The sequence below is a fragment of the Trachymyrmex cornetzi genome, unplaced genomic scaffold, assembly GCF_001594075.2.
Source record: "Trachymyrmex cornetzi isolate Tcor2-1 unplaced genomic scaffold, Tcor1.1 scaffold898, whole genome shotgun sequence".
Lineage (NCBI taxonomy): Eukaryota > Metazoa > Arthropoda > Insecta > Hymenoptera > Formicidae > Trachymyrmex > Trachymyrmex cornetzi.
In genome coordinates this window covers 46433-70546 of record NW_017300242.1, presented here as the reverse complement: position 1 = coordinate 70546, position 24114 = coordinate 46433, and the positions used below count along the sequence as shown (strand labels likewise).

The 24114-nt window shown below is 32.4% G+C and overlaps 2 protein-coding genes across 5 annotated transcripts in view; one reads left to right on the top strand and one right to left on the bottom strand.

Moving 5' to 3' along the window:
* The first annotated feature begins 449 nt into the window (after positions 1-449).
* On the top strand, positions 450-20358 carry LOC108769343 (Collagen type IV alpha 1). 4 transcript variants are annotated; one of them, XM_018520260.1, is made up of 7 exons: positions 450-573; positions 11196-11319; positions 11531-11860; positions 12596-12667; positions 16012-17946; positions 18019-18582; positions 18710-20358. In XM_018520260.1, the coding sequence occupies exons 1-7, from the start codon at positions 538-540 to the stop codon at positions 20083-20085; spliced, it is 4437 nt and encodes a 1478-aa protein (XP_018375762.1). In that variant the 5' UTR covers positions 450-537; the 3' UTR covers positions 20086-20358. The 4 variants fall into 4 exon arrangements, with proteins under 4 accessions (XP_018375762.1, XP_018375763.1, XP_018375761.1 ...); XM_018520261.1 differs by having other exon boundaries at positions 16012-18582; positions 18710-19614; positions 20048-20358; XM_018520259.1 differs by having other exon boundaries at positions 12599-12667; positions 16012-18582.
* Positions 20359-22683: 2325 nt separating this feature from the next.
* LOC108769344 (ankyrin repeat domain-containing protein 13C) overlaps positions 22684-24114 on the bottom strand; it is a 19198-nt gene continuing 17767 nt past the window's right edge. The window contains exon 11 of the mRNA XM_018520262.1: positions 22684-23063. Within this exon, the coding sequence (XP_018375764.1) occupies positions 22736-23063 (328 nt within the window). The 3' untranslated portion in view covers positions 22684-22735. The remainder of the gene's footprint in view (positions 23064-24114) is intronic.

The following is a 24114-nucleotide window of genomic DNA, read 5'->3' as shown; positions in this document are numbered from 1 at the left end:
GTAGAAATACAGTTAAGATTAAAAAATTATTCTGAGTAAAGACCAAATTAACAACAATAATCAAGGATAATTAAATATAAGAATAACAATAAAGTGATAAAATAACAAAAGACTTTAATAAACAAGACTTTATAACTAATGTCTTTTCTAAAGTAAACAATTCAAAATGCTTGTAAAAATCATCGAAATAAAAATATAACGATAAAATTGACACTTAAGTAACATGTTAAATTAATTAACAATGATTTGACAAAATTACATTCTGCATAAAAAAAAGAGAAGAGAAAGAGGAGATGAAAGAAAGTACAGGAGTGAATCTCGAGAAATTGAAATGAGAAGAATAGATAAAAGAGAAGATAGAGCGAGCATGAGACCAGTTGGGGGATCGGCGATCCCCACCCTGTATAAAAGTCTTTTTCTGCCAGCGACGTGTTCAGTTCGAACGACGCGCTGCGTGCGATTATCTCTGGGGATCATCCTCGTCATTATAGAGAGGCTGCGCGAACAATGCCCTGCTGAAAAAGGATTCTGGTCAAGATGCTGCGGCGTGCAACTGCAGCCCTCTTCATCTTGGTACGTCGTCTTTAGTACATCTTTATATATAAAACTTTAGAAATTAGAAACTTATTTAATTATATATATTTACTTTTCTTACACTTACTAAATTGACAAAAAAAACTGAATAAATAAATATTTTTTTCTTCTTAAAATAACAACTAATTATTTCATAAAATTAAGATATTTAATGATTTTGTCAAAATAATTAAGTGATAATAGTAAAAATATGTTTTAAATTAATTAATTTTAATATTTAAAAAGTAAATTTTAAGATAAAATGTTTTTGCAAAAGAGAGATTATATATATATATATATAAACATATGACATTTTCAGTCAGTAATTTAAATTTCACTACCTAAAATCTATTAGAAATCCGATCCAAGATATATTAACATAATATATTCTCACATATTAATGTCTTATAGATATTCGACACATTTCACAACCTGTTGCGTATATTACCACGCATATATTTAATTTAAATATATAATAAATTGTGTATCTATTGATACGAAATACATTTTTGATTGTTTACATATTTTTCTTATTTACTTTTTAATTATTAAGATATTTTAATACGTTTGCCAGGGTTTGTTGGTATGAGAAATAAGTTAGCATTGCGTTCCGTTTATGTATTTATGACAAAAGAAACAGTGGAAAAATTATTGCAGGATATCTTTTTTTAAGTATAAATATTTTTTTCAAGTATTATATAATAAAAAAAAGAGAAATTTGATTTAAAACGAGAATTTAAATAAATTTTTAAATATTTGAAAATTTCGTATACAAGTTTTTCAGTTTTAGCTAATCACAATCTAAGTGACATATTATTAATTAAAAAAAAAGTTCCTTTTACTATATTATTTTGAGTAACGATAGTATTTTTTTATAATAAAATGATTGGAAGCAAGTATATGTAGAAAGGGGTATATTAGCTCAAATCTTATTTATGGCGGCAAGCTTAATTTACTATATCGTGCGTGTAAGAAATGTATAAATATTCAATTACAATTTAACTTTGATAAAACCATTTTATATTTAACATTTTATATTAAAGCAAGCTACAATACATATTTGTTTTTCTGCAATAGCAGTTTGCTATTGATTATACAAAATAATTTTAAAAGATATTTTTAAAAGATAATAAAAAAAAATTTTTATCAGAAAATATTATATCTCTCTTTATGGTTTTTTATTACATTTTTATTAATTTAATATAAAATTTACTGTATAAGAAACTTACATCGTAAGTTTTTTTTTCGTGATACTAAAATTGTGAAAACTGTGCCACCAAGCTCCGATACATCCCCTACTATTAATAAAAAAAATGAATAGGAGGGTAAAAAATATATTAATTTAAATATAAATATAAAAAAACATACTTAAACATAAATATAAAGAGATGCATATAAATGCAGTTCGTTGCTGTCATTTATTATTAGTATATTACTATTAATTACGAATCAATACTATTACGTAGTATATTATTTATGTAATAATAGTACGTAGTAGAAAGTGACACTGATTACTTATATATATGTATAGTAATAGTTGCGTCCGTCGTGACTCGTTATCTAATCGAGATTTCCATTCATATTGACACTCATTCAAGTGAGAATGTCGTTGCACTACATTTTCATTCATAATTTATTTCAATGCCGTGGCATTGCAATAACATCATATAACATATTGTATATAATTTCGATCATCTCAAATTTGCAATTTCTCCATTAAATTAACAATTCCTTTCCTGAAAAAAATTTTAAATTTCCAATTTCTTTCCTTTTTTAAAACTTTCATCTATTTTAATTTGAAATATTTTTCCTAAAATATTAACAGTTAAAATATTGTAATATTAAATAGTTTAATCTATGCGTGCATATGCATATTCCCACCTACGCGCAAGTAGTAGGTGTTAAACTTAATTCCTGCCGTTTTTCGTCTCCAAAATTGATTTATTTCGAAGGGAAATACCTTAATCAAAATATTATTAATTATTATTAATTAGTAATAAAGTAGAAAATGGAGGAAATTACTTTGATTAAGGTATTCATTCATCTTCCCTTCGATACAAATCAATTTTGGAGACGAAAAACGGCAGGAATTAAGTTTAATATCTAATATATGGTATGATTTTTTACATTCAATAATTAATTCATTTTACAAATCTATTTCTAATAATGCACTTAAAATATTTGTTGTACTTTCTTTATTTAAGTAATCAAAATTATATAATTTTTTATTGTATATTGTAAATATGATTAATTTTCGTAAGTAGCATCAACAAATCCTTGTTTCTTGTTTAATTAAAATAGATTCTATTTAAACAAAATTTTTAAATATATAACGAAATATCTATTAAAAATTAAAAAAATAGTTTAGATAGAGGAATACATAAACAAAATTAATATGTTTTAGCTAAAATCCTACATTACCTTAATGATTCTAGATAACAATTTCTTTATTTCTTTCACCAATCACAAGATATACTTTTATGGAAAAGTTTATTATTAAAAGAAGATCACTTCTTTCTAAGAACCATCGTGATTCATGTATACAATTGTCGCAACAAGATGTGTCATTCACATATGTGCGATGTGCGGAATGAAGTTTTGCCTTAAACGTGCACACGTGTAATCTGGAAATATTTGCACATTTCTACATACTCGAGCTTTCACGTATCATTGAATTCACGTATTATTGCATGTAATTGGAATTTAATTAAAATTTTGACATAATTGAGAATACAAGATTTATTGTGTGTATGTGCATATCCATATTTACTACTTTTAAACATCAGTTTAAACTATATATTAATTACTTTTTATAATGCAATATATAAATACAATAATAATTTTAAAAAACTGATAGAAGAGCATTTTAAGGTCTACATCTCATCAATAAATTTCAAATTACAGCTCTTTTCTTGTAATCTTAATATTTAAAAAATTATTAATTAATAAAATTTGTGATTCTAAAGAGAAGACAGTTATCTGGAGTATTATAATTAAAAACTCATAGAATATTAAGGTAACAAAAAAATGCGACTAATTTACAAAATATTTTTCAACATAATTTTATTGATTGTGCGATTTTATTGATTGTGAGATCAATGCGATTGACATACAATTACGTATCAAAGGCTTTGCCCCAGGCTAAATCATTGGTGTCCCTTACGCAACTACTTACAGGTGACTTTCACTGGAAGATGATCCGGCCTCTGTGTGTGATTCATAAGGTGATACAGCTTTGGCCATTTGACTGGTAGATTCGCCATGAGCAATTAAGATATCCGGCTCAAATGCCATTACGTTTACCTTTAGTCTTGAACATATATTTTGTCTGCTTCAATTGATTCTTGATAACATTCAGATTCGCTAAAACTTTAGATGTAATTTTAAATATTTAGTTACCTGCAATATTATCTTCTTCGCGTAATAAAAAATTTATGGACTAAATATTAATAGAAAAATTAACATATTAAAAATATATAAATCAAAGATCGTCGATATAAAAATACCTAATTAAATTAAAATTTTATTATTTAATAATTTAACTAAAAATTTAATTATATATCTTTTATAATATACGATGTACACATTTTAAACATGCAATATGTAGTAGCAGTTTTGCAATAGAATAAAAAAGATTAAATAATTTATTATTATGATATTACAAAAGTTAAAATATATGTTTTATTAAATTTAATTGAACTGATAGCTTTAAAATTAAATTTTATATTTATTTTGTAAAAAATATTTACTTGGCTATAAAATATTACAATTATCAATATTTTAATTGTATCAATAATTTTTTTCTATTATAATGAAATAACTACAATTCCATTGTATTGTAATAATAGGATTGCAACAATTTCGTCAACGTTACGATAATAATAAAAATATTATTATCGTAACAATTAAAAGGAAATTATTATATAATTTTACATTATAGTTCTGCGGAATTCATATAATTATATGTATTAACTAAATCAAAATACCGTATAAGCAATTGATGTATCAATTTGATCTATCAACATTTTAAAGAAAAGGTTGAATAGTGACTTCTAATACGATAGTAAAGATCGCCTTGCACTCTTTGCATAATCAAGGATGAGAGTTGCAATCGTGTATAAGGTTAGTCTTCGATTTAAATGATAGGGCAGTCACTTTTTTGATATTCCTGGCGGATTCCCGGCGTCCCTGAACAGAATCCTGATTCTCTCCTTCTCTCTCTCTCTCTCTCTCTCTCTCTCTCTCTCTCTCTCTCTCTTCCCCACTTTTTCATTCTCTTACCCTTAGATAAAAAGTCATGATAGATAAATATGAAAGTAATTCATTAGAATGTCAAAGAAAGATACAATTAAATTAACTTTGTATAATCTTTTCAATTTATTTATTTTCCTGACACATCTCATCATAATTATAATACACATGGGATAATCAGTCCATTGACGTCATAATATTAAATATAGACTTTAAAGATTATAAATAATTAAATCACATTTTAAATAAATAAAACGTAACAAAGTAAACAATACATGTTAATAATAGCAGATATAATAATAGTACAATACAATAGTATCAAAAATTGTGTAAAATAAACGATCAATAAATTGTAACAGTAACATATAATTTAAGTAATTTAAATATTTTAATAATTATTAATTAAAAGTTATATAAATTACACAATAATACTAATTTGCTTTCATGATATTCTCGAATAATTAGCAATTAGATAATTAGCTAATTAATAATTATAAAAAAAATCGTAGCATTAATCTATCAAGTAAGTTTTTTTACCCTATCAATCAATTTAATTAACATAGATAAAGGGCAGTTTACTAATCTGGGACATTCTTTTCATATCACGTATATTAGTTGCGCACGCGAATAGTTTGATTTACAACGTTGCATAAATTAACATATTTTAACGTACAATCGATGACTCTACATTTTCTTCAAGAAAAAATTAAATTTGAACTAATTTTAACAAGATTAATAATTTATGATAAAATATTGTCAGAAAAATTTTTTACTTTAATAGTTACTGCTCCGGATGTCATTTTTACGAGTTTATGAAAATTTCAATTCAGCCATTACCAATTTTAATTCCAGCTAAATCCATTACGTATTTAAATAAACGATAAATAAAAATATTTTTATTTAAAAAATCCAAACAATTAGTCTAATCAGCATCACATTTTCTTCATTATAATTTGTAACGACTAATATTTGCTTGCTATATTATGAGTTTATATCTGCTAAAATATTTCTATAAAAAAGTTTAGTAATAGTTAGATGTTTAGTGTTCTTAGAATTTATAGATTATAGTCTTTTCCTTTAGAACGTATCACAAGGAGAATATATGGAGTAATATTTTGTATTAAATTTAAAGGTATGTTAAGATTGCCTTGAAAAACAAACAGCTAGTACTTTGACGCTACGGTCGTTTGACTGAAACGATCTTGCTATTGTCCACTAAAATATCGCGACATAAATACCGTAGGCATTAATCGTTACGGCAACATTTGACGCTGCAGGTACGCGTAGAGAAGGGTTAGGTCGGGAGCTAGCATATATTAACCTTTCGTTATATAGTCTGTCAACCCAGGACTGAAAGAAAAAGACGACGAAGAAGAGTCTCGCTCGCACAGCCTTCTTGGAATCGCGACTTTCCCTTCTCGTGGGTGGAACAACGGTTGAGATCATCAATCGCGACCGTGGATCCTGGCCAAACCTAACTTGTTAGTCGACCAGGATATGTGCCACTTTTGTGGCATATTTACATGACAAACGAATGAAATGGATTATTGGAGAATATTAATGATTATTAAAATATATATTAAAAGATCTATTTTATTAGGATCTAAATATGAATATTAATATAATTCTAAAATGATGTGGCGTGGAGAAGTTGAAATATTTTAAGCATGAAAAGTAAAAAATTGAGAGATAATCTACATAAATAATACGTAAACTATTTCTATGTCGCCATTTAGGGAGGTTGCGGATATGGCAACAGTTTCTGATAGATCATCGTTATTTTCTGCAATAGATGGCATTTTTACGAGAATGTAGATATCCTGATTATTAAACTATAAGACTTGTTGGATAGAATAGCAAGAGGGGATGAGCAAGAAATCGAATTCGGTACCGATATGTCAAATTTTATCCCCGAGTCGATTCACCCCAATGCAATGAACAATATACTAATGTAGCGGCTGCATAATATTCTTATATAGTTGTATAATCCTTTCTAATTCTATTTAATTTTTATAAATATATTCTATTTAATTCTTATAAAAATATTACTGAATACTTTGAAAATTTAAATATTAATCAGGATCTCAAATTTAAAAACTATAATAGGGTATATCGGGTAATGAGAGCATCAATACAGCGCGGTAATTGGTGCGCACAAAAATATATAATTATCAAATAAAATTTACATATTATAAAGATGTACAATGATTGTCGGTTTTTTTTGCGACAATCATTGTACATCTTTATAATATGTAAATTTTATTTGATAATTATGTATTTTTTTTGCGCATTAATTACAGCGCTGTATTGATGTTCTCATTGTCCGGTATACCTTATTATAGTTTTTGAATATTTTGAGTAATATGCCTTGCAAATAATATAAATGGGGGAGGGTATAATAATTTAATAACAGTTAAAAAAAATTTATATCGTGTATGGAAATGTCGCATAATTTTAAAAATATGAATAATATATTTATAATTAAAAAAGTTTATTTAATTAAATAAGAAGGTCGTAGAAATCTTTTTAGATAGGCAATACTGCAACGATTGATAACTTGAGATATTCTCAACTAGACGAGCAGTTAAATATATGATATATGATCCCTTGCATCTTTAACATGAGATACGATCTTGACATGTTCCAGAAATTATAAAACTGACTAGTCATTATAAGTTTATTTAATTAAATTATTATTAAACTTATATAACTTATTGCAATTAGTTACTTATTATAATTAAGTTATAATATTTATTAATCAATATAAGTTTATCTAATTAAATTTTTAATTAATTGTTTAAATGATTGCATTTAAGATCTGAAACAAATTTTTATTTAAAATAAATTTTTTTCGGATTCACACATCTTTCTAGATACCTTTTAAAAATCAAAAAGTACTACAATTATTTTTATGAATCATACTTACCTACAGTTAATTTGAAGACTTTGAACTCTTTGAAGTAGGTTAAGTAAAATTTAAATAAATTTTCTATTATACCCGCAAAATTCAAATAAATTCAAGAGACCAAAACATCTTCTCCGTTATATATTCTGTATACAGGAAAGGATATGCATATAAATCGCGAACGTGAGTGCATAAAACCATCGTTTTATATTATGCACATACATGGAGAGAAAATAAATATGCGAATCATGAATAAATCGAAAATTTGAGAAAAAGATAAATCTATATATATCAATCAATTAAATTTGATCTCCATTAAATTGAAATAATCTTGCATCCAATATGATGCATCTATTATAAAGTTATATTATTACTTTTACGCGTTACTATACTGAAACTACACACACGTTCGCGAACGATATATGTGTATAATATGAACGATGTACCTATATGTAACGTATGTGGACGATGTATATGCAAAATTCTTCTAAATTATTATCTCATGTAGATTGAAAATTGAATAAGAATTTCTACTGTTAGTCATTGATCGCTTTCGACTTTCGCTTATATAAAATGGATAATTCATTGAGATCAGAAACGACAGAGAGAGTAACACTTAGTCGATCACACCTAAAAAAGTGAAAGCATATTAAATACCAATAAAAAGATTCGTAGGATTCTTAAATATTATAAAATTTCAAATAATAATGTAACGGACATATAAGAGTCAAATAAAACGTTAAAAATATATATATGTCACAGAATTAAAAAAAAATAAAAATTTAATTGAATGTTAGTAAGCTTCATTACATGTTTCAGCTTTATATCAAGCCATCTTCAGATGTTCCAACGTAGTTAACATTTCCGCAAGATATTCATTAATATTCGGTAATATTGGGTAATTACAAAAATATCTATGATCGACCTTGAATGGTAGATGAGTGTCTTCCAAGATATAAAATTTCTCTCTCAAACGATTTACTGACCGTATGTTTGAAATTTCTAGATATTATATACATAACAGAATATTTATTTATTTTTTATTTATGAGAAAGACTGCTAAAAGAAATAATCTCTTTTCCACACTCACCGAACACTCGAGTATCTCATTGTATTAGTCGATCCTTGTCAAAAGATATAAAAAAATTCGCAGATAACTTTTTATCAATTATACACAATTCTCAATTAAATTATAAGACAATATAATAAACAAAAAGAATAAAATAGTATTATTCCCAGTTAAATGAGTTAAAAAAGAATTGTTAAAAAATTTTTTTCCTTCCTTTTCCTTGTTATAAAGAACTCTTATGAGACAAGTTATCACAACGACTTCTCGCCACGAACTAATTTTAATTTTCTGATAGATTGGTATGACACAAATATCGATAGTGTCAAACTTTGTTTATAATAGATATGTAAGCTTTGTTAAGACTTTCAGTATCGGTTTGAAGATTCAAACTATTATCTTGTTTTTTAATATTTAACATTTCCAATATCAATTGTTTGTTGTAACGTGGTTCCTCGTCTAAAACCTTAACGCTATCCCAATCAAAATCGTGCTGCATCTGCACTCTATGTTCAGTTATCACAGAACGGGTAGACGTATTCCAATTAATATGATTACGATGTTCTGCAATCCTTGTTTTTAGTTGCATACCCGTTTGTCCAACATACGATGCAACACAATCATTGCAACAGATTTTGTAGACAACGTTACATTTATTAGATTGTTCTGAATCTTTTTGAACTTTAATATATTTATTTAACTTATTGGTACTATAAAATGCAGTTTTAATATTCTTATTACTCATTTGTTTAAATCTATCTGTGAACCCTGGAATAAAAGGAACCACAAACCAAGATACTTCTTTCTCAAAATGTTTATTCTCATCATTATTCTCACGTAATTTGGATTCTCTTTTCCGGATGTTCTCAATTCTGTTATTAAAGTCTAAAAAATAAAATCAAGTGGATAATCATTATGTAATAGTCATAGTATATTAATTGTAAAAGTTATATTTTTCACATGATGTTCTTTGTTTGAAAGCAATAAAGCTCTATCCACCAAATTAAAGACTATTCCTCTTTTCTGAGATAAGAGATGGTTAAAAAAAAATTGATAAATCTACCCGAGAAAGTTGATTTATGATACCAATCAAAACTTAATTGTTCGTTGATGATCATTATTTTAACATCTAAAAAATTAAGCGAGCCATCACTAATCTCTAAAGTGTGTGAATTGAAGTCTGGCACAGAATTGAAACAATCAAAAAAAGAATCTATCATATGAGATGGAACTGCAACACAAAGGTCATTCACATGTCTGTAGTAAAAAGGAACTTGACTATTAAACCTATTTAGTGCTGTTTTTTCTAATTTTTGCATAACTAGATCAGCAATAATAGGAAAAAGTGGAGAACTCATAGGAGTGCCGCGTAATTCTGCTTATATATAATGTTATTGAATATAAAATAAGTGGAATCTACAAAGCTTATTAGATTTTTGTCTAGTCTCTGAACAAAATTCTTTTTCCCTGTTTCTTACTTTCATACCTTTTTCTTCCTTCCTTTCTTTTTTTCTACACAATCGAAACATAATTTATATTTAAAATACTTTAGACTGCGTGTTACTAGTTGCACAATGTTTGGAAAATTAATAGCTGAGAATTACAAATCGCTCTAACTACAGAAACTGGAAATGCCGACTATGATATTTCACGATATGTGCTTGCAGATCGCATCAAATACTTATAATTCTACGACTGATATTAAAGGCCAACTGTTTTTAAACAACTAATTACATCATGTTTCACTGGAAATGTCACGTGCCTGGACAAAGCAAATTATTGCGATTAATAACTGTTTCTTATTAGAAAAAGAGTCTTCTGCATAAAGATAACATATATAATAACTGTAAATGTAGTTTACTGCGTATTTACAGGGGCATGAATAATTATATAGCTTTATAAATAGATATTGAAAAATACTATATATGCATATAAAACATGAATATCTTTAGATTTTTATTAATCATAACAAAAATTTAAATACTTTTATAGTCACTAGAATCATTGAATACACGATATCGCTAGTTCCTGTGTGGACGGAACAATATTTTCTTCGTTCAATTCTAACTTCTATTTCGTTATTGACCTTTATCCACTACTATCCACTACCACCATTATTCCTTTTTTCATTGAATAAATTATCTTAAGAAATAATAATTTTTTTTAAACTCAAATGTTATTATTAAAAACATTCTTTACCCTTTTGTGTAATATATTAAATATATTTTATGAAGAAATTGAATAAAGTTTTATAAAAAAAGTTGAATAAAGTTTTATAATTATATAACATGTACAGGGTGTTTGATACTCGTACTGCCTAGTATGTATCTGTAACACCCTGTACATAGATTCGACTTATCTATGTCTTGCAAACAATAAAAAAAACAATTATTTTTTCAGGTGATTGCTACTTCCATGTCGCAACTCACTCAGAAATTAACAAGTACCAATCGAGATGGAGAAGTGATTTTAAGCATCAGCGATGAACAAAAAATTCAGTACTTAAGCCAAAACTTTGAAGCAGGCAAGTCCAAAAGACTTAAAAATAATGAAAAAAATATAGATAATAAAGAGTTTGACACACAAATAAAGTGAGTCCATAATTTTAATATGTTCCATTTTTAATATAAAATGTTACCTAAAATAAGACGTAAAAATTATAGGTTTCACTTTTTCTTATGGTCAAAATTTAGATATAACAAGTTGCGATTACAATTGATTATTGTACTTTACAGATGCATACAAATATGGTTACGATGTCAACCCACATGGACAATTTCATCACGAAATACGTGGCCTACATGGGATTACCTATGGATGTTATGGCTACGTTGATCCCTTTGGCCATCTAAAAACAACGTTTTATATCAGTGACGGATGGGGTTATCGCGTTGTTCAACCAGGGAAAGACGTGGAACTTTTCCTTCACAAGCATGAACATCATGAAAACGGAGACAAACATGATCATCACGAGCATCATGGTGTGATTACACCATGGCGAGAGTTACATTTCCCCATGGTGTGTGCGCAATACACAAGCACGAACATTCCATCAAGTGAAGGAAGTATGTAAATGAAGGTATATGTGATCTAACAGTATAGTTCCAGAATTGCAGAAATAAAAAAAGAATACAAATATCTCATAACAAACGTTATATTGTATTTTTTAAATTGAAGTCGTTTCCCATGACATCAACACATTTTATATATCTATTAAATATTCGAAACTTTTTTTAAAGTCTATATAGTTGCAATTCTGTTTAGAACAGTCATCACATTCCTCTAAAAAGTCTTCGATGTTTTGAAAATATTTATCTTTCTAATAAGTCGAATCTATGTACATGTTATATAATTATAAAACTTTATTCAACTTCTTTTATAAAACGTTATTCAATTTCTTCATAAAATATATTTAATATATTACACAAAAGGGTAAAGAATGTTTTTAATAATAACATTTGAGTTTAAATAAAATATTTTAGAGCTTTTTTTGGGGGGGGGACAGCATTCTAACTACAAATTAAAAAAAAACAGGTTTATATTAAAGATATGTAAAATGCATACATGTTATGAAGGATTACTTTAAAGTTTAAAAGATAAAAAATAATATTAAAAAAGCTCTATAAAATAAATAAATTATTTTTAAAAGATAAAATACAACACTTTGTTATGTGTAATATCTGTGTTTCTTTACTGCTACAGTTGGGAACTTTATTGTCAGGTTTATGTATATTATACATAAAAACTGCAAATGAGTGTGTTATTAAAATAAATATGTGGTCATCTATTGGAATTTTAAGCAGCACCTATTGGAAGCGGATCAATGATTGAAACAAAACCAACTCGACCTCCTTATAAACCTAGCTCATCAGGTATAAAAATTTTAAATACTATATTATATATTAAAAAAAATAACAATGTATTTAAAATTACATCATAAAACATACACATATATAGAGCAATATTATATATAAAATTAATTACATTATTAATAAACTTCATAATGTATTAGAAAGTAAAAGATGTATTAAAAATTAAAAAAAGAGTAACATTTGATACTGTATTTTTTCATAAAAATCATTACAATTAGAGGTTAACAGAAATAATATTGAAACTTTGATTGTCAGACTGAGTGTTGAAGCATCAAATAAGAAGATACCTCTACATTTCGAAATCTTATCACAATGTAGATAAAGCAGAAATACATGAAATACGTTTTCATAAATCATAATTGTCGATATCAACAATAAAGATTCAAAAAAGTATTATAAACAAATGATAACGCCAGGCAATTAGAAATTAGTTCTGTAGACGGTGCGCAGTTTTTATTTCTCTTTAAAATATTTTATAATATATCATAAAATACATGTTTCGACTAATCTTTAAGCCTTGTTCAGCAAAAAATTCAGTAGATGGTACAATCAATTGTTATCCACGACTTGTAGTTAAAAACCTTGAGAAGACACTCGCAATAAATTGAAGTATCAATACCATTGTGAGGCGGTAACATTCATCCATTAAAGAGTAATAGTGAATTCGATCACTCGCACTACACTGGATTAGTGAATATTAAAAGCTACTTTCTATAAAATATCTCAATGCTGCTCAGTGATATAATATAATCAACTTTGATAATAAAATGATACACATATATTTCGTTAAATAACGTGACAAATATCATTGATTGATACCCAGATAGCCAAGCCTGTAGGAAGCAGAGTTTTGAAATGTATGCTACACACTATGCCAATAAAATAACAACAGAATTGTTACAGAATTAGATGTACACAATAATGTTGACAGACAGCTAGAAAAAACGTAACAGAATCTGCAAGCAGAAGTAAATGACAGACTGGAGAAAGAAACAGAGCAGATTTGTGGTAATCTGATAGTACATTGTTTACAGAAACCAAGCAGATCCTGTCGACACGATTTGACAGCAGATTGTTGACAGAAACCCAGCAGATTCTGAGACAATCTGTCGACAATCAATTATCAATTATCAATTTTTATGACAATCTGCTGTTAGGTCGTGTTAGAGCAGGATCTGCGTCGTTTTTGTTGATAGTTTATAGCGTTTTCGATTGGGGTGCACTGGCTGCACTCAGTGTCAAAAGCGTGTTCGATTGGCAGTACCAATGAGCACTTGGCTAGTGTCACGTGTTCATTTGATCGCACGACACTCGCGTAGTGCGCACTCAGTGCGCACTAAGTGGCACGAGATATTTTGACGGTGCCAGTTCAGTGCACGTTTTATCACAGTTAAGGATATACATAGGGACAAGCAAATCTGCGCAATTGAATTGAAAACGGGGTCTTGTCCCTACTCTTAATATCTTTTACTGTGGTTTTGTAACATTTTGTTGAACATTGCTTCAAAGTGAACAAAAATGAGTTTCAGCTTTAGCACTGAAAATCTTGGCGTATTCTTTTGAACTTGCACTATTCAGTGCAACCCATGGAACTCGTCCAGTGTTGGTGTGAACTGAGTGCGCACTGGTGCGCACTAACTTTTGCCCAATCGAAAACGCTATTAGTGTCAGATAATGTCGACAGGATCTGCTCAGTTTCTGCCAACAATTTGCCTTCACATTATGTCGACAGATGATGTTAACAGAACACAAGCCTAATGCGGATGTAGTTGATATCAGATTGCCGCCATTTCCTGCAGAATCTGCTGACAGTCTGCTAGAAGACTGCAGACATTTTGCTATCTGGGTAGTTAATCGTTTAAAATATTTATATATTTTTACATTTAACTTTGCTAATGTCATGTAAAGCAGCTTTCAATATGCACTGATCTAGTGTAATGCAAGTGACCGAATTCGCTATAAGATTCTCTAGTTGAAAAGCTGGATGGTAAAAGTGAATTAGGAATCTATTAGATATAAGTAATAATTAATAACAGAAATATATAATATCATGTTCAAGAGGAATTTACTCCACAATGACGTAACCAACAATTATAAATTATAATAATAAAAAATATTACAATAACAGTAAATAGTCATAATAAAATTAGAGGCGTAGGTTGTGATCAAAGTCTCGGTCAACGCGATGCTATAAATGCTTTGAAGTGTTTGATGGACCAATCAGAAGAAAGAATTTTACAAACTGACCAATTAAAAAACGTTTCAAAGCATTTGTAGCATCGCGTTGACCATACCAATAATCAAATAAAAGCATATTAAAGTTAAAATAAACGATACGGGAATGATTTAACAATAATAAGGATGTTTTTCTTAGTAAAATAATAAATTTGTGTATAAAGTTTAGTCCAAAAAATATATACAGGATATTTGGAAAATAATAATAAATCTTTTGCATAGGGACTAAACTGAGAAGAAAAGTCCTCTATCATTTTGCAATTTTCGCAATAATTAACAAGATATTGCGAAAAATTGCCGAAAATTGGTCTTCAATCATTTTTTACTCAGATACTATCATCAAAAAATTATGAAAAAATTCGTAGATTTCTAGAAGAAAATAAACAAATTTTGTTTCTTGTAGTTTTTCAGATACTATCAACTTTACAGAAAAACTGCAAGAGATAAAAATTATTTATTTTCTTCTCATAAAGCTCTAAGAATTTTTTTTTAATTTTTTCAAAATTTTTTAATATCGTATTTTCTCATGTTGGTAAAGCGAGAAAATGCAGTATTAAAAAGTTGATAAAAAATTATGAAAAAATTCGTAGATTTCTAGAAGAAAATAAACAAATTTTGTTTCTTGTAGTTTTTCTGTAAAATTGATAGTATTTAAGTAAAAATTTATTGAAGACCAATTTTCGGTAATTTATAGCAATTAGTATCATGACTATTGAGAAAATTATAACATGGTAGAGGGTTTTTCTTCTCAGTTTAGCACATTCTACCCTTATGAAAAATTTATCATTATTTTCCCAACACCCTGTATATATATACAATTAATAAAATAAAGAAAGGAATAATATTATGCAAAAATATAATATTTAAAGTAACATTACGTATAATAATATACAATTGAAACGAAAATACTTATATCATATTCATTTTTTCACTATAGATGTCATTTAAAAACTATTTGTTTAGCATCATTGAAAATTCTCCAAACAATAACTGTCAAAATAAATTTCAAAAATATATAACATACTAGAAAACGGAAAGTCACTTTTTAAAACAAGTTACAATTATTCATTACCGAGTAGAAAAAGTAACAAGTTACCGCTACTATCCAGGACATCCTGGTATCCCTGGTACTCCAGGAACACCAGGAAAACCATCATATCCAGGGCATCCAGGGACTCCTGGCATCCCTGGTACTCCGGGCACGCCAGGAAAACCAGGAACACCAACATACCCAGGACATCCAGGAACTCCCGGCATCCCTGGTACTCCAGGAACACCAGGAACACCGTCATATCCAGGGCATCCAGGAACTCCCGGCATCCCTGGTACTCCAGGAACACCGTCATATCCAGGGCATCCAGGACATCCTGGTATCCCTGGTACTCCAGGAACACCAGGAAAACCATCGTATCCAGGGCATCCAGGGACTCCTGGCATCCCTAGTACTCCAGGCACGCCAGGAAAACCAGGAACACCAACATACCCAGGACATCCAGGAACTCCCGGCATCCCTGGTACTCCAGGAACACCAGGAACACCGTCATATCCAGGGCATCCAGGAACTCCCGGCATCCCTGGTACTCCAGGAACACCGTCATATCCAGGGCATCCAGGACATCCTGGTATCCCTGGTACTCCAGGAACACCAGGAACACCGTCATATCCAGAGCATCCAGGGACTCCTGGCATCCCTAGTACTCCAGGGAGACCTGGAATTCCAGGAAAACCATCATATCCAGGGCATCCAGGAACTCCCGGCATCCCTGGTACTCCAGGAACACCGTCATATCCAGGGCATCCAGGAACTCCCGGCATCCCTGGTACTCCAGGAACACCGTCATATCCAGGGCATCCAGGAACTCCCGGCATCCCTGGTACTCCAGGAACACCGTCATATCCAGGGCATCCAGGAACTCCCGGCATCCCTGGTACTCCAGGAACACCGTCATATCCAGGGCATCCAGGAACTCCCGGCATCCCTGGTACTCCAGGAACACCGTCATATCCAGGGCATCCAGGAACTCCCGGCATCCCTGGTACTCCAGGAACACCGTCATATCCAGGGCATCCAGGAACTCCCGGCATCCCTGGTACTCCAGGAACACCGTCATATCCAGGGCATCCAGGAACTCCCGGCATCCCTGGTACTCCAGGAACACCGTCATATCCAGGGCATCCAGGAACTCCCGGCATCCCTGGTACTCCAGGAACACCGTCATATCCAGGGCATCCAGGAACTCCCGGCATCCCTGGTACTCCAGGAACACCGTCATATCCAGGGCATCCAGGAACTCCCGGCATCCCTGGTACTCCAGGAACACCGTCATATCCAGGGCATCCAGGAACTCCCGGCATCCCTGGTACTCCAGGAACACCGTCATATCCAGGGCATCCAGGAACTCCCGGCATCCCTGGTACTCCAGGAACACCGTCATATCCAGGGCATCCAGGAACTCCCGGCATCCCTGGTACTCCAGGAACACCGTCATATCCAGGGCATCCAGGAACTCCCGGCATCCCTGGTACTCCAGGAACACCGTCATATCCAGGGCATCCAGGAACTCCCGGCATCCCTGGTACTCCAGGAACACCGTCATATCCAGGGCATCCAGGAACTCCCGGCATCCCTGGTACTCCAGGAACACCGTCATATCCAGGGCATCCAGGAACTCCCGGCATCCCTGGTACTCCAGGAACACCGTCATATCCAGGGCATCCAGGAACTCCCGGCATCCCTGGTACTCCAGGAACACCGTCATATCCAGGGCATCCAGGAACTCCCGGCATCCCTGGTACTCCAGGAACACCGTCATATCCAGGGCATCCAGGAACTCCCGGCATCCCTGGTACTCCAGGAACACCGTCATATCCAGGGCATCCAGGAACTCCTGGTATCCCTGGTACTCCAGGAACACCAGGAACACCGTCATATCCAGGGCATCCAGGGACTCCTGGCATCCCTGGTACTCCAGGGAGACCTGGAATTCCAGGAAAACCATCATATCCAGGGCATTCAGGGACTCCTGGCATCCCTGGTACTCCAGGTATACCGGGAAAACCAGGAATACCGTTACATACAGGGTATCCAGGAACTCCTGGAATTCCTGGTACTCCAGGAACGCCAGGAAAACCAGGAACACCAACATATCCAGGGTATCCAGGAACTCCTGGAATTCCTGGTACTTCAGGCACGCCAGGAAAACCAGGAACGCCAACATCTATCCCAGGCATTCCAGGAAAACCATTAGGACCATCATATCCAGGGTATCCAGGAACTCCTAGCATCCCTGGTATTCCAGGCATACCTGGTATACCAGGAACACCAGGACGACCAGGAACGTCATCATATCCTGGACATCCAGGAACTCCAGGCATTCCCGGAATAGTCGAATTATACCCAACATATCCTGGTATACCTGGAACTCCGGGAACATCATATCCAGGACACATAGGAATTAGTATCGCTAGCACATCTGGCACTCTCGGTATATCAGAAATATCTGAAAATCTAGGAAAACCAATATTGTCATATCCTGGATATCCTATTTACCCTGTTACATCAGAAACACCTAATGTACCTTTACATTCTGAGACGCTAGGTAAACCAGATGATTTATTATATCCCGGGATTACCACTACACCAAATAGGCCATGCATTTCTTTCAAGCCGAATAAACCAGGTATGTTATTAAGATTTCTTAATTATTATTATCGTAATTATAAATATTACGTCAAACATTATTTATTCTTGCACAAGATTTGAATATATAATAATTTATTCATATTGTTCTGATTACATTCATGTAGGTTATCCAGGTTATCCTACGTATCCAGAATATACAGAAGATTCAAAGAATCCAGAAGGGCCAATAGGACCTGAGGGTCCGGTGGGAAGTGTAGGTCCGATTGGTGATATTGGTGGCATTGGAGGTGTCGGTGGCGTTGGTCCTGATGGTCCCGACGGACCATGGCCAACCGGTTCCCCGGGTCCTGATGGACCATGGCCTGGTGATCCAGATTATATACCCGGAATAAAACCAACAAGAAAACCTTCGCATAAAAGTTCAATAAATCATTCTACCATTGAGTCATTTGATACAGACAGATATAACTCTTTCTCGAAATATAGTTTTAATAATAAAACTGATTCTTCGTATACGGGCTATACTCTAAAGGATATCAAATTGTCAAAGTTGTCACACCCAGCAAAAGTTAATACATCATTATATATAAAGCATAGTCAGTATAGACCTCAATACGGAATTCAATCCATGTCGTCAATCTATGGGGAAAAAGAAACTACCTACAACGCAAATAAAATTAATTCACTGTTGCAAACAGATCTGACACCGTCATCATTGAAATATGAGATCGAAGATTATCAATATACAGATGTGTTAAAACCGAATTCACAATTTTATAATCACTTGATACATACAGGATCGCAACAAATAAAGAAACCTTCGAAAAATAATTTCAAGCAATTTTCTGTGCATGATCGGGATCAGTACCAAAAGTCAATATTTTATCCATCATATAACTCACAACAGCAAAAGCTTCCTAAAGACTCAGATCAATTTGATAAATTAAAACAACAAGAAGACAAATTTAATGTGGATGGACAATATAATAATTCTGCCGATGTGGATGGCAAACTGATTTCTAACATGTCCTTTCAGTCGGATGGACCTTCCTCTGCTCCGGACAGACAGGTAAATGCACGCCTTGAGCAGACATTCCGGATGAATCCCGTTTTCGACGCTATACGGGTTCAGCCGCCCAGCTCCATCAACGTCAAGTCCTTATCGTTACCTGTAGGGCCAAATTCACAAGCATGTCCCTGTTACTTAGTCGAGCCGAATAACAACACAAACGTAGCAACCAGCTCGACTCTCACTTCTATCATTGGGCAATTGGGATTCATTCCTGTTATCTTCGTACCATACTGTCCTGGTAAAAAGATGGACAGCAGTAAGATGAAACTTATGTTCCCATCCGCTACTCCTGTTCCATATGCATGCGACACATGTGATACACAAGACAACAAATTTGTTGTAAAAACGCTCGATATAAATCAACTTGGCAATATCGACTATCTCAAAGAGGCATTATATCAATCCAATCTTGGCTTTTTGAATGTTCCAGTTAAGACCAACATCGAGCGAAGACGAAAGGCGAAATGAGGAGTGTAACACTAACTTATTAAGTTTGAGTTGCGATCGTTCTAAAAAGAGCTTGTCTTCTCCTGGAGAAGAGAAATAAATATAGGATATTGGCATTGCCTGTCCGTCAGCTGCTGGTTAGTTGATGGATAGCCAAATTAAAGATATTTGCCGAAATAACCAAAGCCAATAGAATACATAAAACCTTCAAACTAAAAATTGAATTAATAACAAATTTTTCCAGTGTGTATCGTTTTTATTAAATTAATTTATCCTGTAAAGCTGCATAAAGGACAGACAGATAGTTAATTTTCTGCTAATATTTGATTAATTTAAAAAATTTAAAATAAAAATATCTACAAAAAATATCTCTTTTGTAGATATAATTTCTCTAACATTATTGCTTTTGAATTTTGTATATATTGCATAATTTTGTATTATTTAAATTATTTAATATATATGCTATCCTACATTATTTAAAAAATGATAATTTTTTCTAAGTTGATAGAAATTATAAAACTTATATTCGATTCATTACGGTTATTTATTCAATATTTAGTTTGATGTAAAACTAAAGAGAGATTTTTCGTAGATGCTATTTCTAGACTCTATACGGTTCCATACTAACCAATATCCTAATATTTATTATTACAATTTGTATAACAGAGATTTTTCTGTGCTAAAACATTTTATATTTAATTTTTTGAAATAAAATTGAATAAAAAGGTTATATATATATATAGTACGTATGTAATAATAATTTAATATATACATAGATGTTTAGAAATTATTATAATAAAACATAAAAATTATGTTTTTAAATTAATACTTAATTTCTCCTCTCCCTTTCCTTAAATATTTTATAATATTGCTAATAGAGGAAAGGCCCCTATTATGTACCCAGAGCGTTCAGGCAGGTGGCAACCTATGACTGTAAAGCAGCCTGGTGCTCGTCTCTCTTTGAGACAGAGGAGTAAGGGCCTTGTGTCGCGGGGATAACCTTATGTGGACAGAAAGACTTTCCATTCTTCGGCATTTAAGCCAGAGTGAACCGTGTCACTGGCCGATTTAAACATCTGCGGGTCCTAGGAAAAATCCCCGCTCGTGTCACCCTTGGGCCCAAACCACTTCGAGGCGAGCGAGAGAGAAGTCTGGACCTTCGGCTCTTCGTCCTGATTTAGGGCGAAAGAAAACCGACGTCAAGCTCTCCGGAAGAGAGTCTAAAAAGAAAAGGTATTACCTTAAAGAAAAATGCTTTGGAGGAACAGCCCTCTCTATGTCGATGGCACAGGGTGCGCAAGGGGTCGCGGAGGGGGCACACCCATGATACAAGAACAAGGGTATGCTCATGCGCATATAGGTACCACGTGACATTCAACCAACATACGTCACGTTTCGAAGGAGAGAAAGAGAGGGGTTGTGTATACATATAAACTTCTCTCTTTCTCTCTTTTACGAATGTGACGTAAGCTTGTTGAGATGCGCAGTGGGTTTCCATGGGATGAGCATACCCTTGTCTTTATACCATGGGCACACCTGGTACAGAGCCCCGGTTTAAGGAAATCGTTTGTTCTCCGACGGCTGAGGAGACGCTCCGTGAGGCTGCGACGTCGGAAGTGAAGGGGCGCCCCACCATTTTGATTGCATCATCCTTTATTTTACTCGCCCGGTTCGAGGTGGCCGGTGCATCGCACTCCCAATTACGATTCGATTCAATTTACGTAGACCTCAATGGCCCAGTATCAGCCTGCGTAGGCTGCGAGGCCAATAACAAGAAGAAGAAGCTCCGTGGGGCTGCGACGTCGGAAGCACTGCGCGCTGGCCAGCGCCGGGCAATCTAACCTCAATTCTGTCCAGGCGCTTCGCCTGATCTTCGACGAGATGAATCAGCTTCTCCATCGTCGTGGATTCTCGGAGGGCTGGCGTGAGTGAATCCTTGGATTGTTGCGATGTTCTTCGCGAGAACCAATCCGCTCGCGAGAGCGATCTTGATATCGAACGATCGCGATATCGGTTACAGGACCGAGCCCTGTAGGCTCTGGATGGCCTCCTAGGAGACCTAGAGCGGCTTCTATACCTGTCTTTAGGCATCGTGAAGGAGAATAGAAGTCAGATGCGAACGAAAAAACTCTACAGACCACTACGCGAACTGTTGATGAGGCAACAGGAAACACAATGGAGTTAATGGCGACGAGCACCGCGCCGGTGCAGAGAAGGTTTTTCCTTCTCTATATAAAACCCTGTTGGATTGGGCGCGCGGGAACGCGACTACAATGATTATAATCCGGACGAGAACTCGGACATAATTGTAAATAGAAAAATATATAAATATACGCGAGGAATAAAAAGTATCGTAAACAATATAATATAATTATAATAATATAATTATCAGATTTTTATTTTAATCTTATATAGCATACATATATTTTTTGCATTATAAAATTTTATCATTGATTTTTTTCTTTTGTGATATATGAAATGTGATATATGTGTTATATGAAAGATATGTTATCATACAGCTTTTGCATATTCCAACAAAATTAAAAAATGTAATTAATAGTTTATATATTATTATACTAAAATTGTATATATATTAACACAAATGTATATTAAGTCATTTTTAATTATAATGTTTGTAAGTGTTACATGAAAATATATAACAAAGTCACGTTTATGAATAACCACGATAACCAGACGGATTACTCAAAGAAGTGCCATAACTATCGCTACGATAACTGTATGGAGAATATGGACTCCTCGCTGCATATGTTGAGCCATATGTACCATATGTATTTCCATAACCATTATCGTATCCATCGTAACGGCCGTAATCACGTCCGTATCCTAAATTGTCGTAACCTCCAACACCATAACTCCCATAACCCCCATAACTACCAGGATAATATCCCTTTCCATATTCCCCATAGCCTCCATATCCTCGGTATCCTCCATATCCTCCATATCTGTCATACCCGGGATAATTCCCATAATATCCATATCTGTAATAAAGACAATTATTTTTTACTTTTAATTTATTTTGTACTAAATTAGAATGTTGCGTGTAAATATGTGTCTTTCTTTAAAAATATTTTTTAAATATTTTATCTTTTTTTCATTTGTTATAGGGTAACTCCGGCAAATACGCCGCGCTGGGATTTATGCCGCAGAAGTCAGAAAAAATAGAAGGAGTAGGGGTAATTTTCCCGTAATTACTCTGTTACATGCCTTTATGTTATATTAATATTGTATTATGATTTCAGCTTCTTACTGTTAATATTAATGAATTTATTGTGAATTGAATCGATTTGTCACTGTAATAAGTAACGCCATCATAAATTATAACCTACATAAAATGATTACTGTAGGGCGTGTAAAAGACTTATTTCGCGATACATACGTGTAGTGGAATAGTAAAGCATGTTGTGTAGCAAAATACAAGAGCTTTGCTTTCGTATTCTTTGTTTAGTTTGTTGTCTTGTATATTCCACCTGTTTGGGATATACGACATTTTTAGCGAGCGGGATTTATGCTCAAAGCATACGAAGTGCTTAGATTGAATTCAGTGCACTAAATGCAATAAACGCATTATATGAAATATGTACCTCATGTCATAATATTTGTAATATATGTAGGAAGATCATAAATATTTATTACTTCATATACATATTTATCATTCTTATTCCTTAATAAAAAAAACTTTATAAACATATTTTATAAGTTATTATGTCATTATACGTCTTATTTATATGCATTATTTGTAAATTTTTCATAAACCGTACATATCCCCCCCTCCCCCTATGAGTAGCCATATATCCCACCCCTATAGGATATATATGGCAAAAATGCAAGGGTTTCAAAAAGTTAATTTTTTAATATGAAAAATAAATATTTCGAATTTCTAATATTTTTTTCATAATAGTAGACAGTACAAAATTTTTACTGACATAGTTCGTTTACTATAAACATAGTAAGTAATACGTAATAAATTAAGTTTTTGATGGATGCGGTGTATATACCGGAGTTACCCTACATTATACGTATACACACATA